We start from the raw sequence: 16,058 nt of genomic DNA, 5'->3' as shown, positions 1-16,058 counted from the left end.
GGGAAAAAGATACAAAAGTCTGAGGTCACGTACCAACTGACTCAAGGACAGTTTCTTCCCTGCTGCTGTTAGACATTTGAATGGATCTACCTTGCATTAAGTTGATCTTTCTCTACACCCTAGCTATGAACGTAACACTACATTCTGCACGATCTCATTTCCTTCTCTATGAATGGTATGTTTTGTCTGTATCGCGCACAAGAAACAATACTTTTCACTGTATGTTAATACATGTGACAATAATAAATCAAATCAAAAATGCTGTTACAGGCATTTTGACCCTAGAAACTGGGAAATTGCCTGAATTTCCTCCAAGAAAGAAGTTGTGTTCAGACCCACACCCACGTTCTGCAAGTTACTCAGCTTCCAATACCTATCCAGCTCCCTTTTAAAATCATTTATAGAATCAGCTTCCATCAGTCAGGGAAAATATTTGAGATTCTGAGAGCTCTCTGGGTGAAAAAGTATCTCCTTGTTTAATCTGTTGTAATGATTCTGAATTTATGATTTTTGGCTATTAACCCACTCCCCAGAGAAAAAGTCTCTTTTCAAACTACATCCTAAAGGCTTTTACAGCCACCAAAAATCCACCCACATTGTCTGTATCTTTAAGACCTGGCTGGTTGTCGGGATTCGCATTCTAATCAGTATTCTGTAACTTGATTTTGTGTCTCTGTGCACTGTTTGAGAGCACATTTCCACTCCATCTGACGAAGGAGCAGCACTCCGAAAGCTTATGGTATTTGCTACCAAATAAACCTGTTGGACTTTAACCTGTTGTTAAAACTCTTACTGTGTTCACCCCAGTCCAACGCCGACACCTCCACATCATGTTAGCAACTTAGCCATGGTTGACACCTAGTGAAAATATTTTTTTCTGTATCTACTCCATCAGAACACCTCAGGATCTTGAAAACCTCTAATCCGGCACCATTTAACCTTCCCTGTCACAAGGAAGCTCGTCCTAATTTTTAAAACTTCTTCCCCATAATTGGAGTCCCTCATTCCTGGTAAATCTTTATGTAACTTTTCTAAGGCCGTTGCATCTTTCCCAAAGTGTGGTACTTAAAATTGTCCACTGAGGCCTAACTAATGAATTCTAAACCCAATTAACTCTTTCGCATCCATACCATTATTTTCCCCTTAATTCTTTGTGTATGGTGCTTTGTTGAATGCCTGCTGAAAGTTCATATATACACCACTGCTCAGATGAATTTTGAATGTTGCCTCAAAGAATTCAATCAAATTAGTTCTCACATTGGCCACTCTGATTAACCCTAAAAGCCTAAAATCGATTCATATGGAGTGCAGTTTCCAATTAATAAATTTATCTGATGCATAAGCCCTTCAAAAATATCCTTCCATAAAAGATATTATGACATCCAAAAATCTCTGAAAATCAGTTAGAATTCTGGAGCACAGGAGGCTGTACAATACCATGTTGCACTGGTTTTGAGAGACAGCAACCTACTCTAATCCAATTGGTTTCATTCCCCTATCCAAGTTTTATTTTTCAAATATTTATCCATTTTCTTTTTTAAAATTACTATAGATTCCAATTCCCCCATCATTTCTGGTTGGGCATTCCATGTTAACAACTCTTCAAAGAAAAATACTCTAAAAGTCCCCCCTTTGCTCTTTTGACAATCTTAAGTGTATGCCTTCTCATCCTGAACTCATGGATCATTATTATGATAAGCTATTATTGAAACATTTGCCCTTTTGGAATAGACAGAGTTGTTTAAAGCATCCAGCATCTTCCAGAGTAAGTGAATGACCAGAGCACTGACTAGTGGGTTTTAGGAAAAGTTGGAGTCGAGTTGTGCTTATAATTCATCTTCCTCCCTTTAAACAGGAGAGCATAGAGAATTCTATATAAACTAATCTAATACACAGTGGCACATCTTGGCAAGTCAATCAGTTGAGCCCTTCAAATTACGCATCTGATATTGGCACTTCCCTTGCACATATTTTTGGGGAGGAATCTGTTCCCAGCATAGGGAGCTCTCATGTTCCAAACAGTCATAGACGTGAAACGATAATTCTGTTTCCCTCTCCATAGACGCTGCCTGACCTGCTGAATATTCCTGACATTTTCCATTTTTATTTCAGACTTCCAGCTTCTTCATCATTTTGCCTTTGGAAAGTTAGCTATAGATTGGGCCAAGAGCAGAATGAATCTCCCTCTAATCTGACAATTAGATATGTTTTGCCAAATGAGAATGCAATTATTTGTTACAATAGTTTAAACTGTTGTCTCTCAGACTAAAATAATGCTGCTTATATTGAGGGAATAGATAAAATAGAAGCAGGAGGTTGCTTCCACTGGCGGGGGAAACCAGAACTAGGGGACATGGCCTCAAAATAAGGGGGAGCAGATTTAGGATGGAGTTGAGGAACTTCTTCACCCAAAGGGTGGTGAATCTATGGAATTCCCTGCCCAGTGAAGCAGTTGAGGCTACCTTATTGAATGTTTTTAAGGCATGAATAGATAAATTTTTGAACAGTAAAGGAATTAAGGGTTATGATGAGCGGGCGGGTAAGTGGACCCGAGTCCACGAAAAGATCAGTCATGATCTTATTGAATGACGGAGCAGGTTCGAGGGGCCAGATGGCCTACTCTTACTCCTAGTTCTTATGTTCTTAGTCTGAATTTTAGGAAGCTTTGTTTCCATGGACAGATCAGAAAGGGAATTTATATGAAACTGCCCCAACTTCTTTCACTTTGGACTCTCGAGGCTTTCCCCCACCTCCCAACTGAGTTTGGGCCAGATCCAAACTCAAGCCTCAGGAATAAGAACCTAAACCAGAACAACCCAGTCAGACTCAGCATTCATGAACAACTAAAATTCGCAGTAAAGCTTTACTATTGACTAAAGTATCTATCCAATTTCACCAATGATAATGCAGACCAGGAATTCATGTGTTATCTCTGATGCACATAATGTAAAGCAAAATTGAAAGTAGAAACCTACCAGTCCACATGCTACTTGTTTTGCAATGCTGTACACACTTTTCTCTGTGAGGCTCAGTACTTCTCCAGATCGAACTCCCGTCTATTAATAGAAACAATGTGGAAAAATAAACAGGGTACTCCAGGTAAACTCCAACATGCTCCAAACACTGAATTTTGTGCAATACATTTTGGCTTTATTCCATCATGTAGACAGACAATGCAAATTGTACATCTGGCTCAGAACAAAGTGTTCACTGTGGAGTATTCTCATGCCCATTATATTGAATATTATTAATAGCTGGATGCAGATCCAATGATACATCAGCAAGTTATTGTTTTTAAAATTTTATAAAAAGGATCATTTACATCCATAGTGCAAAGAGGGAGGAATAACATATTTTCCCCTTCATATACGAGAGGCAAAGGTGGTCAAAAAACATGAGATATAGGATGGTCCAGCACAGAAACAGCTGCCACCCCACCCAACCTGTGTCAGTATGCTTCTCTCCCAGTCCAATCTGACAGACACACTCAATTTCATTGTCCTTTTTAAAAGGATTTATCTGCTCAGTTTGAACAGTGGTTTGTGGAAGAGAATTCAACATTCTAATATCTGCAAATAAATATTTCTGCCCTTTCCTCTAATTCTTTGAGTTTATCCAAAAACGTTGCGCCCTATTTTAATGTTTCACTGGCCAAGCAAAAGAATCCACCACTACGGTGGATAGGAAGGCCCCAAACAATATAGTCCATTGAATATGATGATACAGTGCCTTTATGAAATGTATTCATATCATGTTTCCTGTAAGCAGTATGTTTAAATTTGAGTTCCGCTTTACACTGTGCCGATTTGTCTGCACCAGGCAGCTCGCTCAAGTTTATTTATTAGTCACTGCAATGAAAATCCCCTAATCGCCACACTCAGGCACCTGTTCGGGTACACTGAGGGAGAATTTAGCACAGCCAATCCACCTAACCTGCATGGCGTTGGACTGTGGGAGGAAACCGGAGCACCCAGAGGAAACCCATGCAGACACGGGGAGAATGTGCAGACTCCACACAGACAGTGACCCAAGTCAGGAATCGAACCCGAGTCCCTGGCGCTGCCACTTGCTGAGAATGCAGGCTAATGTTAGATTTTAGCTAAGGATGTGTTTGTTTTAATCTAAGTTGATGCATTTTTGGTTTATTTGGTTTTCCCCCGGGGCTTCAGAGTAGGGTTTTGCTTAGGTTGATTGACAGAATCATGTGCTTAAGGGGAGGAGCTAAGCTTACAGTGAAAAGCAGGCAGTTACCACTGCGTTCTGAAAGAAGCAAGACTGTCTTTCAGTCTCTCTCTCTCTGGTGGCTGCATTTTGGGACCTACTAGCACAAATAGGTCCCTCTCTCTCTCTCTCTCACTCTCTCCAGAGGTGTTCTGGAGGCTGGAGGACTGGCAGCCAAATACAAGCACATAAGCCTGCATGTTGCTAACTGATTTTGAAGAGAGATTTAATTCTAAGAGAAATATCACTTAAATTGTAACTAAAAAGCAGAAAACGTACCCTAACAATTGTCATTAGGAAACTGTTAGAATCCATTGTTAAGAAAGTCATAGCAGGACATATATAGAAAAAAAATCACAATATAATCAGGCAGAGTGAGCAGGGTGTTAAGTTAAATTTTATTTATTGGTGTCACAAATAGGCTTACATTAACACTGCAATGAAGTTACTGTGAAAATTCCCTAGTCGCCACATTCCGGCACCTGTTCGGGTACACTGAGGGAGAATTTAGCATGGCCAATCCACCTAACCAGCACGTCTTTCAGACTGTGGGAGGAAACCGAAGTACCTGGAGGAAACCCACGCAGACACGGGGAGACCATGCAGACTCCACACAGACAGTGACCCAAAAGCCAGGAATCAAATCCGGGTCCCTGGCGCTGTGAGGCAGTGGTGCTAACCACTGTGCCACCCATTACGTTTAATGAATTTATTAGTGTACTTTGAGAATGTAACAGCGGGGTGGATAATAAGAAACTAGGAGATGTGAAATTATCATAATTTGAATAATCATTCAAATTATTGAATAATTTCAAGAAAGCATTCAATAAAAAAGGTGCCACGTGAAATGTTAATACACAAGATGGGGTGACACAGTTTGAGATGGAAGATTAAAAATTGTGGTTGCTTGCTCTACAACAATCACATTCTGTCTTAGAATACAGAGATAGAAGATTTAAGAATTGGTTCTGGCAAGCCAGAAACAGAGAGAAAAAAAATCAAAGTCATCTGTTAAACATTGCTGAAGGGAGCAGCAAGGAATCTCCCTCTCTCTGAAACAAAGATTTACTGCAGCAGGATTTCATTCAACTCCACCATTTTAAAAGTGTGGTGAACCATCGTTGGTTACCACTGTGGGGTTATTCTAATGTTGCTATTGGGTTAGGGTGTTGACACTGTGGGGTTGTTATAATGTTGTTGTTGGGCTAGGGTGTTTACACTGTGGGATTAATATACCTGTGGTGGATGCTGTTATGGCACATCCCAGTCGGGCCCCGCCTCCTGGGAGAGGTATAAGACCCTCTGCTCAGGCGGGACCCCTCCAGTCTGGAATGGTGTACTCGTGGTTAGATAGTTCCATTGTTTGTCAATAAAAGCCTTCAATCGCTGAAGCCTTGTACCTCGTGCTTGATTGTCGCGCATCAAAAAGAAAACCAGCTAAATTTAAATAGTCACAACATCCAACGATCTATGCCCCTCGAGGACAACCAAAGTTCGTAATTATTATTTTAATATATTTGGAAGTTTATTATTTCTCATATGTGCGTGTGTCATTGCGTCATTTATTATTTTTCCTCAGGTTTAGTAACAAATAAACTTACTTTTCTATTGACTCAAGAAAACCCGGTTTGACTGGCCGCTAATTACATTTGGATTGGAAAGAAGTAAAGAAATGTTTAAACATTTGTTGCAACCAATTGACGGAGCTGAAGAGAGGGCAGCCAGTTCATCCTCCTCCCACAGTCAAAGCAGCATGGAGAGAGGATTGTCCAACTAACAGGAAACGGAGAGTCAGGATAAATGGGTTATTTTCAGGTTGGCAAACTGTAACTAATGGAGTGGAACAGGAATTAGTACTGAGATCTCAACTATTTATGATCTACTTTATCTCAAATGACTTGTTGATGGGACCGAATTTGGTAAGGTAGCCAAATTTTCTAACAGTGCAGAACGAGGTAGGAAAGTTGTGAGAAGCATGTAAACGGTCTGCAGAGGGATTGGAGCTCTGAAGAGAGGGGGGAAAATAAAAATCAGCAGGTGGGGTACATTGTCAGCAATTGTGATGTTGTCCAGTTTGGCTGGAAGAACAGAAACACAAAATATTATTTAAATGGAGACTGTGGAAAGCTGAATTAGAGGGATCTGGGTGTATTTGGACATGAATCACAGCATACAGGTACAGGAAGTAATTAGAAAACAAAATGGAGGGTTGGCTTTTATTGCAAGGGGAATAGAGTATTAAACTGGGAAGGTGTTGCTATAACCATATAGGGCATTAGCCAGACCACACTTGGAATACTGTGTACAGTTTTGGTCTCATTAAAAGCAATTCAGAGAAGATGCAGGAAGCTGATTCCTGGGATGAAGGGGTTGAAGAATGAGAAGGGATCTTATTGAAACATAAAATTCCAAGGAGTTGGCTATTCCCCTTTCAAACAGGTATACCGTTTTGGATACTGTTGAGGGGGGATAGCCTCTCAGGGGAAAATATCAGCAGCAGCCAGGCCTGAGGCACCACACCTGGTTCTGCTGTAGAGCAGGGTCGGGCAAAGAGCAAGCGAGGAGTCGTAATATGGGACTCGCTAGTTAGAGGCACAGACAGGTGTTTCTGTGGCCGTGATCGAGACTCCAGGATGGTGCCGCCCTGGGGCCAGGGTCAAGGACATCTCTGAGCGGTTGCAGGATATTTTTAAGGGGGAGGGTCGCTGTACACATTGGTACCAACGACATAGGTAGGAAAAGGGATGGGTTCCTGAAGTGAGAGCATAGAGAGAGTTAGGCAGAAAGCTAAAGTGCAGGACCTTGAAGGTAATCATTTCTGGACTACTGCCAGTGTCATGTGCGAGTGAGAGTAGGAATAGGAAGATTAGGCAGATGAATGCATGGCTTGAGAGCTGGTGCAAGGGGCAGGGATTTAGATTTGTGAATCACTGGGATCTCTCCTGGGGAAGGGATGGCCTGTTCAAAAGGGACGGTTACACCCGAACTGGAGGGGGACTAATATCCTGGCGGGGAACTTTACTAGAGCCACTCGGGAGGGTTTAAACTAGTTTGGCAATGGGGTGGGACCCAAAGCAGTAGGGAGACAGAAGAGAAGGTTGAGGACAGCACAGAAGTTAAAGAGAGCACATTAAATAGTAAAGGCAGTGTCAGTAATCCTAGTACTAGACAGATCAGGCAAAAGCAGGACCGAGAGCAAGGGAAGTCCAGATTAATCTGCATTTATTTCAATGCAAGAGGCCTGACGGGCAAGGCAAATGAACTCAGAACATGGATGGGTACGTGGGACTGGAATAGTATAGCTATTGCTGAAACGTGGCTAAGGAAGGGACAGGACCGGCACCTCAATGATTAAACACCCGGTGCTTCACAAGAGCAAAGCAAAACTGGACACTGAATAACATGCAGCAATTTTAGGTCAGGTGACCAAATGTTGGTCAAAGAAAGAGGTTTTAAGGAGTGTCTTAAAGGAAGAGAGAGTTGGAGACTTGAGATGGAGAACAATTCCAGAGTTTAGGATCAAAGCAACGAAAGCAACCAAGATTGTGGAATTGCTGGCGTTGGACTGGGGTAGGACAGCAAGTAGTCTCGCAACGTCAGGTTAAAGTCCAACAGGTTTATTTGCCAAATAAACCTGTTGGACTTTAACCTGGTGTTGTGACTCTACTTATAAAGCAACCAATGATGGAGCCATGAATCAGGGATGCTCAAGAAGCCAGAATTAGACGAGCACAGATATCTCAGAGGGGTTGTTGTAGGAGGAGATTCCAAAGAGATGGAGCAATGAGAATTTCAAAATCCAGGTATTGTTTGACCACGAGCCAATGCACTGTGGAGAGATTCAAAGGCAGAGCTCTGGGGAAGATGGACATGGATTTGGGAGGCACCAACACAACCAAGGACTTTGGTGAAATAAAGAAGGGTGGAGGTGGGGCAGTAGTTTGTAAGCACAGTGGATTCAAGGGAAATGTTCATTAACAAATCCAAAGGAGATCTCCCACATTCAATCCTTACAGTTGCCACACGTACACATCTAAGCAAAAATTTTGAAGGTCCAAATGAATTGGCCATGCAACACAAAAATAGGGAAAATTGATTAAGGATTGGCTGTTTTGAGGAGAGGTGTGATGACAACAGATTTAAAGGAAAGAGGGACAATATCTGAAGAGATAAAATCATTAATATCTGCTAACATGGGCAGGAGAGGAAGATTGGATGGTCAGCAGCTTAGAAGGAATAAGGTCATGGAAGGAGCTGGCTCCCATAGACAAGGTGAGCTTGGAGAGGGCATCGAAGGAAGTGGGGGATGGGAGATAGGGGATAAACTGGAGAAAGAGGAGTTCAGGGCAGGGTGAAGCTTTAGAGAAGTGTAGCTGGGTGGATTACTAGAATAGAAGGACATTGCAGAGACAGCTGGTTAGATGGCCTCAATGTTAGTGACAAAATCCATGAACTCACACTTTGTATTGGAGGTGAGTCGAGAGGAAAGGGAAGAGAACTTTAAGACAGTTCGTAAAAGAAGACAAGGTTATCTTTGCATTCCAGGATGTTCTTGGAATAATGAATACTTCACGAGACGCGATAGTGCAGCCCTTTCCAAACTGTGGCTGGCAACAACTGTTCTGGCCACAGAAACAGAGGATGGGCTTGCAAGCTCCAGTGCGCTGACTGCCTTGGCATCAAGTCTCAGGCAGTATATAGCACTGCTCTTGCCCCGCTTGTCTCTCGGTGTCTCTACCAGTTGGGCCAAGGGGAGCAATGGACCAGCCAGGAGGGCAAGGAGGCTTTAGAGCATCTTGTGTAATCTGCAAACCCCAAATGAGATGCTACCAGTCCCATGTTTGCACCGAGTAGGGTGGCAGCTGCAGAGCTTCTATTGGGAACAGGCTTGCATTAATAGCTTCCATCTGTAGGGGGCAATATGCAGCAGGTCATAGCCACAGCTGCCCATCTCTATATGGGGCAAGGTGAAGCCCCCAGGGCCAGGAAGCAGGATGGGTGAGGCTTCACCGAGTCCTCTGTCACTGGGGAATCTGAAGAGTTTGGCCGAAACCAACACAAAGTACATGAAATAGTAACACTTTTACAATGTACTTTAAAACACAGATTTTTATATTAATATGATGTATTATAATAATAAACTTTAATACATACTGAATGTTACTGTTTTGGTTTTGTTGGGATTTAGGGTCATGTTAATTTTTAAGTGCTAAAACAGACTCATATTGGAAAAGAGTTTGGGAAGTGCAGCGATATTGTTTTATGCAGTCAAGTCAGATCTGGCAATGCATAACTTAACACAATGTCCACCACATACGCTCAACTCTGTGCCTCAGAGTTAAGGGAGTGGAGGTGAGGCTGTTTGATGCGCGACAATCAAGCACGAGGTACAAGGCTTCAGCGATTGAAGGCTTTTATTGACAAACAATGGAACTATCTAACACGAGTACACCAATCCAGACTGGAGGGGTCCCGCCTGAGCAGAGGGTCTTATACCTCTCCTCAGGAGGCGGGGCCCGACCGGGATGTGCCATAACAACATCTACCACAGGTAAACACCCTAACCCAACAACATTATAACAACCCCCACAGTGGCAACACCCTAACCCAACAGTAACATTGGAATAACCCCACAGTGGTAACCAACGATAGTTCACAACATTCACCCCTCCTTTAAAAACAAAGGCCGGCGGGGTGCAAAAAACAGGTCACATATATACAAAATTCACAAGTCCAGACGGTCTGGAGGACCGCACCGTCGCTGTGATCTCCTCAACACCGGTTGCGACACCGGAGCAGGTGCTTGCGGTGGCGTTCTCTCCAAAACAGCGTCCGGCTGTCCCCTCGAGGACTCCCGGGCCGGTTGACCCTGGTGAGGCGATGGTGCAGGGGATCCTGGAACCTTCTGTGGTGGCGCCGATCTCCGAGTCTCAGGCAAGCTGTACATGGGAGTATAACTGTTATGCACTGGTCCCGGTGCTGACCGCGCCACGTCTGGGGAAGAAAGAAGTGAAAGGGGGTTCGTGACGGGGGGTATAGGAGCGACAGGAGTTGCTACGTCCCCTGCGGGCGCCAGGTCTCGAATCGAGACTGTGTCCTCTCGCCCGTCAGGATATGCCACATAGGCATACTGAGGGTTGGCGTGGAGGAGTTGGACCGGTTCGACCAAGGGGTCGGACTTGCGGGCCCTCACATGTCGCCGCAGAAGGACGGGTCCTGGGTACGTCAACCAGGCTGGTAAGGAGATCCCCGAGGACGACTTCCGAGGGAATGAGAACATCCTCTCGTGGGGAGTAGCATTGGTTGCCGTACACAGGAGGGAGCGAATGGAATGAAGCGCATTTGGAAGGACCTCCTGCCAACGGGAGACTGGAAGGCCCCTGGATTTCAGCGCCAATAGGACAGCCTTCCAGACTGTAGCATTCTCCCTCTCCACCTGTCCGTTACCCCTAGGGTTGTAGCTCGTGGTTCTACTAGAGGCAATCCCGTATGAGAGCAGGAATTGCCTCAAGTCGTTACTCATGAACGACGAGCCCCTGTCGCTATGTATGTAGCAGGGGTACCCGAACAGGGTAAAAAGATCACTGAATGCCTTAATCACTGTGGCAGTCGACGTGTCCGCACAGGGGACAACAAACGGGAACCGGGAGTATTCATCTATGATATTGAGAAAATAGACATTCCGGTCCGTTGAGGGAAGGGGGCCCTTAAAATCCACACTCAGCCTCTCGAAGGGGCGAGTGGCCTTGACCAATTGTGCCCGGTCCGGTCGATAAAAGTGCGGTTTGCATTCCGCGCAAATCCGACAGCTTCTCGTTACTGACCTGACATCCTCCACCGAGTAGGGCAGGTTGCGGGCTTTTACGAAGTGGTAGAGTCGGGTGACTCCAGGATGGCACAGGTCATTGTGGAGGGCCTTCAAGCGGTCCTCCTGCATGATGGCGCATGTTCCGCGCGAGAGGGCATCCGAGGGCTCATTGAGCTTCCCTGGACGATACATAATATCGTAATTATAGGTGGAGAGCTCAATTCTCCACCGCAAGATCTTATCATTCTTGATCTTGCCCCTCTGCGTATTACTGAACATAAACGCCACGGATCGTTGATCCGTGATCAGGGTGAACCGCTTCCCCGCCAGGTAATGGCGCCAGTGTCTGATGGCCTCCACAATGGCCTGAGCCTCCTCCTCCACCGCTGAATGCCGAATTTCGGGACCTTGAAGGGTGCGGGAAAAAAACGCGACGGGCCTGCCTGCCTGGTTTAGTGTGGCGGCCAGGGCGAAATCCGATGCATCACTTTCCACCTGAAAAGGGATGGATTCATCCACCGCGTGCATCGTGGCTTTCGCAATGTCGCTTTTCAAAGCCTTGAAGGCCAATTGGGCCTCCGGCGTGAGTGGGAAGGTCGTGGACTTGATGAGCGGACGGGCTTTGTCCGCGTAGTTGGGGACCCACTGCGCATAATAAGAAAAAAAGCCGAAGCATCTCCTCAGTGCTTTTGTGCTAGCGGGCAAGGGAAGTTCAGTAAGGGGGCGCATACGGTCTGGATCAGGGCCGATGACCCCGTTTTCCACCACGTATCCAAGGATAGCTAACCTGCACGTACGGAATACGCACTTCTCCCTGTTATAGGTCAGATTCAGGCGAGATGCAGTGCGCAGAAAGTTTTGGAGATTCGTGTCATGGTCCTGCTGGTCATGGCCGCAGATGGTGACGCTATCCAGGTACGGGAAGGTAGCCCGCAACCCGTTCTGGTCCACCATTCGGTCCATAGCACGCTGGAAGACCGAGACCCCATTGGTGACACCAAATGGAATCCTAAGAAACTGATATAGATGACCATCCGCCTCAAAAGCCGTGTATTGTCGGTCCTCTGGGCGGATGGGGAGTTGGTGGTAGGCGGACTCAAGGTCTATGGTGGAGAACACCCGGTACTGCGCAATCTGATTGACCATATCAGATATGCGCGGGAGAGGATACGCATCCAGCTGCGTATAACGGTTAATGGTCTGACTGTAGTCGATGACCATCCGAGGTTTGTTCCTGCTTTTAACCACCACGACCTGCGCTCTCCACGGACTAGCACTGGGCTGTATGATCCCTTCTTTGAGGAGCCGCTGAACCTCAGATCTGATAAAGATCCGGTCTTCAGCGCTGTAACGCCTACTTTTAGTAGCGACGGGCTTGCAGCCTGGTACCAGATTCTTAAATAAAGAAGGTGTGGTGATCTTTAGTGTGGAAAGATTGCATGCGGGGTGCTTTGGGCAATTTGGAGGCTGCGGCTGATTCCCTACTGCCAGTGAAGGGAGTGGCCCACCGTACTGTAGGATCACACTCTTCATGTGGACCATAAAGTTTAGTCCGAGGAGAATTGGCGCACAAAGGTGCGGTAACACAAGGAGCCTGTATCGCTCGTAAATTGTGCCCTGCACCTCTAGGGTTACCATACAACGTCCTCGGATCGGTACAGACCGGGACCGTGATGCCATAGAAATTGTCTGTTTGGCAGGTAGAACCCGGAGTCCACACCTTTTTGCAGTGTCAGGGTGAATAAAACTCTCGGTGCTCCCACTGTCAAACAGACAATACACAGTACGACCATTTACCTTGATGTTCATCATCGAACAGTCAAGTCTGTGATGCTTTGTCTGGTCCAGAGAGATCGACGCCACCGTTGGCCCTTGGACGTCACTGCATGCAGCCGAGGTTGATACTGAGGACCCCTGCTGGTCGCTCCTGGTCGTCGTCGACCATGATGGCCACCCCCATGAATCGCACGTGGGTGAGGGCGCCAAGCGTAGCGACTCCTGGTGGTCATCCTCCTCCGTCAGCCACGATGGCGCCGTCCTGGATTCGCACGTGGTCGGGCCTCGCGGGTACTGCAACGTCGAAGGAGATTGTCTCCGCTCTGGAGGGTCACAGGCTGCACTGCCGTTCTTGGGCTTCGACCTGCAAACTTTAGCATAGTGCCCCTTTTTACCGCACTGACTGCAGATCGCCGTTTTTGCTGGACACTGTTGCCGTGGATGCTTGGCTCCGCCGCAAAAATAGCATCGCTGGCCGCCTGGAGCTGCCGCCGTCGTCGGGTCGATATGGGAGCGCGAGCCCGTGGGGCGAGGAGGGATTTGTGCTTGCTCCTGCCACGTTGTCTCCGCGTGGTCTTCGGGGTACAGAGCCAAGCTTTTCGACGCTGCCTCCAGCATCTCAGCCATCTCCATCGCTTGGGTCAAGTTGAGGTTCCCTTTCTCTAATAGCTTAAGCCGGATGTACGAGGACCCTACCCCTGCTACGAACGCATCTCGGGCGAGGTCGTACATATATTGCTCAGCCGACACATCTTTGCAGTCGCAGCCCCTGGCAAGCTGCAAGAGCTCATTGGCGTAGTCCTCCATGGTTTCGCCCGACTGCCGACGTCGTGTAGCGAGGAGGTAACGAGCGTGAATCTCGTTGGGTGGTCTCGTGTATCGTTTCTTCAAGAGCTCGATGGCCCTCGGGTAAGTGGTGGCCGCACGAATCGCAAGATAGACCGTGTCGCTTACCCTCGCGTGGAGGACCTGGAGTTTGTCGTCGTCCGTAGTAACTGCTGCAGAGGCTGCCAGGTAGTCCTCGAAACACTTCAACCAGTGGTCGAAGGTGTTAGAGGCACCGACCGCACGTGGGTCCAACGTCAGACGCTCTGGTTTCAGCATTTGCTCCATACTCTCTTTACTGTCGAGAGTTTTGTGTTTGTCAATAAAATTGATGCGCGACAATCAAGCACGAGGTACAAGGCTTCAGCGATTGAAGGCTTTTATTGACAAACAATGGAACTATCTAACACGAGTACACCAATCCAGACTGGAGGGGTCCCGCCTGAGCAGAGGGTCTTATACCTCTCCCCAGGAGGCGGGGCCCGACCGGGATGTGCCATAACAACATCTACCACAGGTAAACACCCTAACCCAACAACATTATAACAACCCCCACAGTGGCAACACCCTAACCCAACAGTAACATTGGAATAACCCCACAGTGGTAACCAACGATGGTTCACCACACTGTTCCAGGGAAAAGGCCAGGGTGAGAGAAAGTAATGGTTTTATTGAGAATCAGGGCATTGAAAGTGGAGCTGAGGGTGCGGCTGAGTGAATCAATAGTTGCAGAATGGCGCTTACTTTCCAAATCCAGACTTTCCGTCTTTTACCTGCTACATTTCTGCAGGCCCAGGAAACATGTGTTACAAACAGAAACCTGAAAATGGAGGCACAGAGCCTCTTTAAAGGGTTTCAACAACCAACCCACCTCCCGAGAACTGATAGTCTCTGTAAATACCGGGTGTGGGTGGGTGTCTGCTTCAGATTTCATATTGTTTAACTTCTTACCCAACTCAAACCCCCAATGTGTCCATAGAAAGTATTTGCTTGTCTTGCGATTACTGCCATTTTTTTCTCAATCTTTCAAATCTCTCTTTTTGCAGTTTTCCTTTATATTTGACTTGACATTTAAAAAAATATTTGCTCCAATATGCTGAGCACCAGAAATGTTCTCTCTAAATGAGAAAGATCCTCACACGAGCTGATCCAGTTAAGACCTGGAGCTTGGTGGGTAAGAGAATTGCAATCTGACTTTACACAATGAAGTCAGAGGCTCCAGCGTTCTTGCTGTATTATATATAGATAGATTGAATTTACACAGCATCACAAAGCACTTCACTGCCAATAGCATTCATTTCAACTAAAACTGATAAAAAAATCAGGAAACGATATATAATACAGCAAGAACGCTGGAGCCTCTGTCAATGTAATGGAAATGCAATATGACTTTCAATAGGACCATAAGATATAGGAGCAGAATTAGGCCATTCAGCCCATCTGGTCTGCTCCGCCATTCAATCATGGCTGATAAGTTTCTCAACCCCATTCTCCCACCTTTTGCCCGTAATCTCTGACCCCCTTACCAATCAAGAATCTATCTCTGCCTTATATACTCAATGACCTGGCCTCCACAGCCTTCTGTGCCAATGAACTCCACAGGAATTCCTCCTCATCTCAATCGATACAAGGTGGTCATTTTTTGGAGACAGTCTCTTTTAAATTGTAATCAATCTTCTTTCAAGCGACTGTGTTCTTGTATTTAGCAGCATGTTATACTAATGACTCTGGAAAGTCTGGACACAGATTTCCGCGATGTCGGAGGAAGGCCTCCGATATAATAAACCCACATAGGTAGACTGAGGGTTTGAATATCGAAGATTAAAATATCAGTCCCCAACGAAATACAGCTCATCAAGAGTTGCCTGTCAAAGCACTCAAATAAATGTCCTCCCTGGGAGGGTTTCATTGCCACTGGTGATGGATTATTTACATCACAGACTGCTTTCACCTGAATCTTGGCAATCCAGAAGCCATTATATATTAATGTTCTGACGCCAGTTGTAAGGAATAGGAGAAGTAGATCATACAGCTCCCTCGAGCCTGCTCTGCCATTCAATATTATCATGGCTGATCTTCCACTCAATTCCATTTTCCTATCTGCTTGATTCAGTGAAACGACAAAGATTTGTCGCTTGTAGCCCTGAATATTTCTGAAATGCAATTCAAGAGACACAGGCATAAAACAATGCCAGCCTTGGCTCAGTTGGCAGCATTCACTGAAGCTTGTGTGTTCATGTCCCCCTCCCGCCCCCAACGAGAGATGAGCATGTAATCCTGGCGGACACTCCGGTGCAGTGTGGGGAGACAGCTGCATTGCCAGAGGTGTCGTCTTTCAGATGAGGTGTTTAGCCAGTAACCCGCTAAGGTGGACAACATTGCACTGGGGAATTATCCCTGTTGTCCTGGCCAATAGATACCCTTGTGC

The 16,058-nt window shown here is 46.0% G+C and overlaps 1 protein-coding gene across 1 annotated transcript in view; it reads right to left on the bottom strand.

Annotated features, from left to right (window-relative positions):
• The window catches only part of LOC144509768 (tyrosine-protein kinase STYK1), a 59,134-nt gene that overhangs the window by 19,546 nt on the left and 23,530 nt on the right, over positions 1-16,058 (bottom strand). The window contains exon 6 of the mRNA XM_078238557.1: positions 2,976-3,056. Coding sequence (XP_078094683.1) covers positions 2,976-3,056 — 81 coding nt within the window. The remainder of the gene's footprint in view (positions 1-2,975; positions 3,057-16,058) is intronic.

The sequence above is a fragment of the Mustelus asterias genome, chromosome 22 (genome assembly GCF_964213995.1).
Source record: "Mustelus asterias chromosome 22, sMusAst1.hap1.1, whole genome shotgun sequence".
In the NCBI taxonomy this organism is placed as follows: domain Eukaryota; kingdom Metazoa; phylum Chordata; class Chondrichthyes; order Carcharhiniformes; family Triakidae; genus Mustelus; species Mustelus asterias.
The sequence above is the reverse complement of the archived record's forward strand: the minus strand, read 5'-3'. Positions and strand labels throughout refer to the sequence as shown.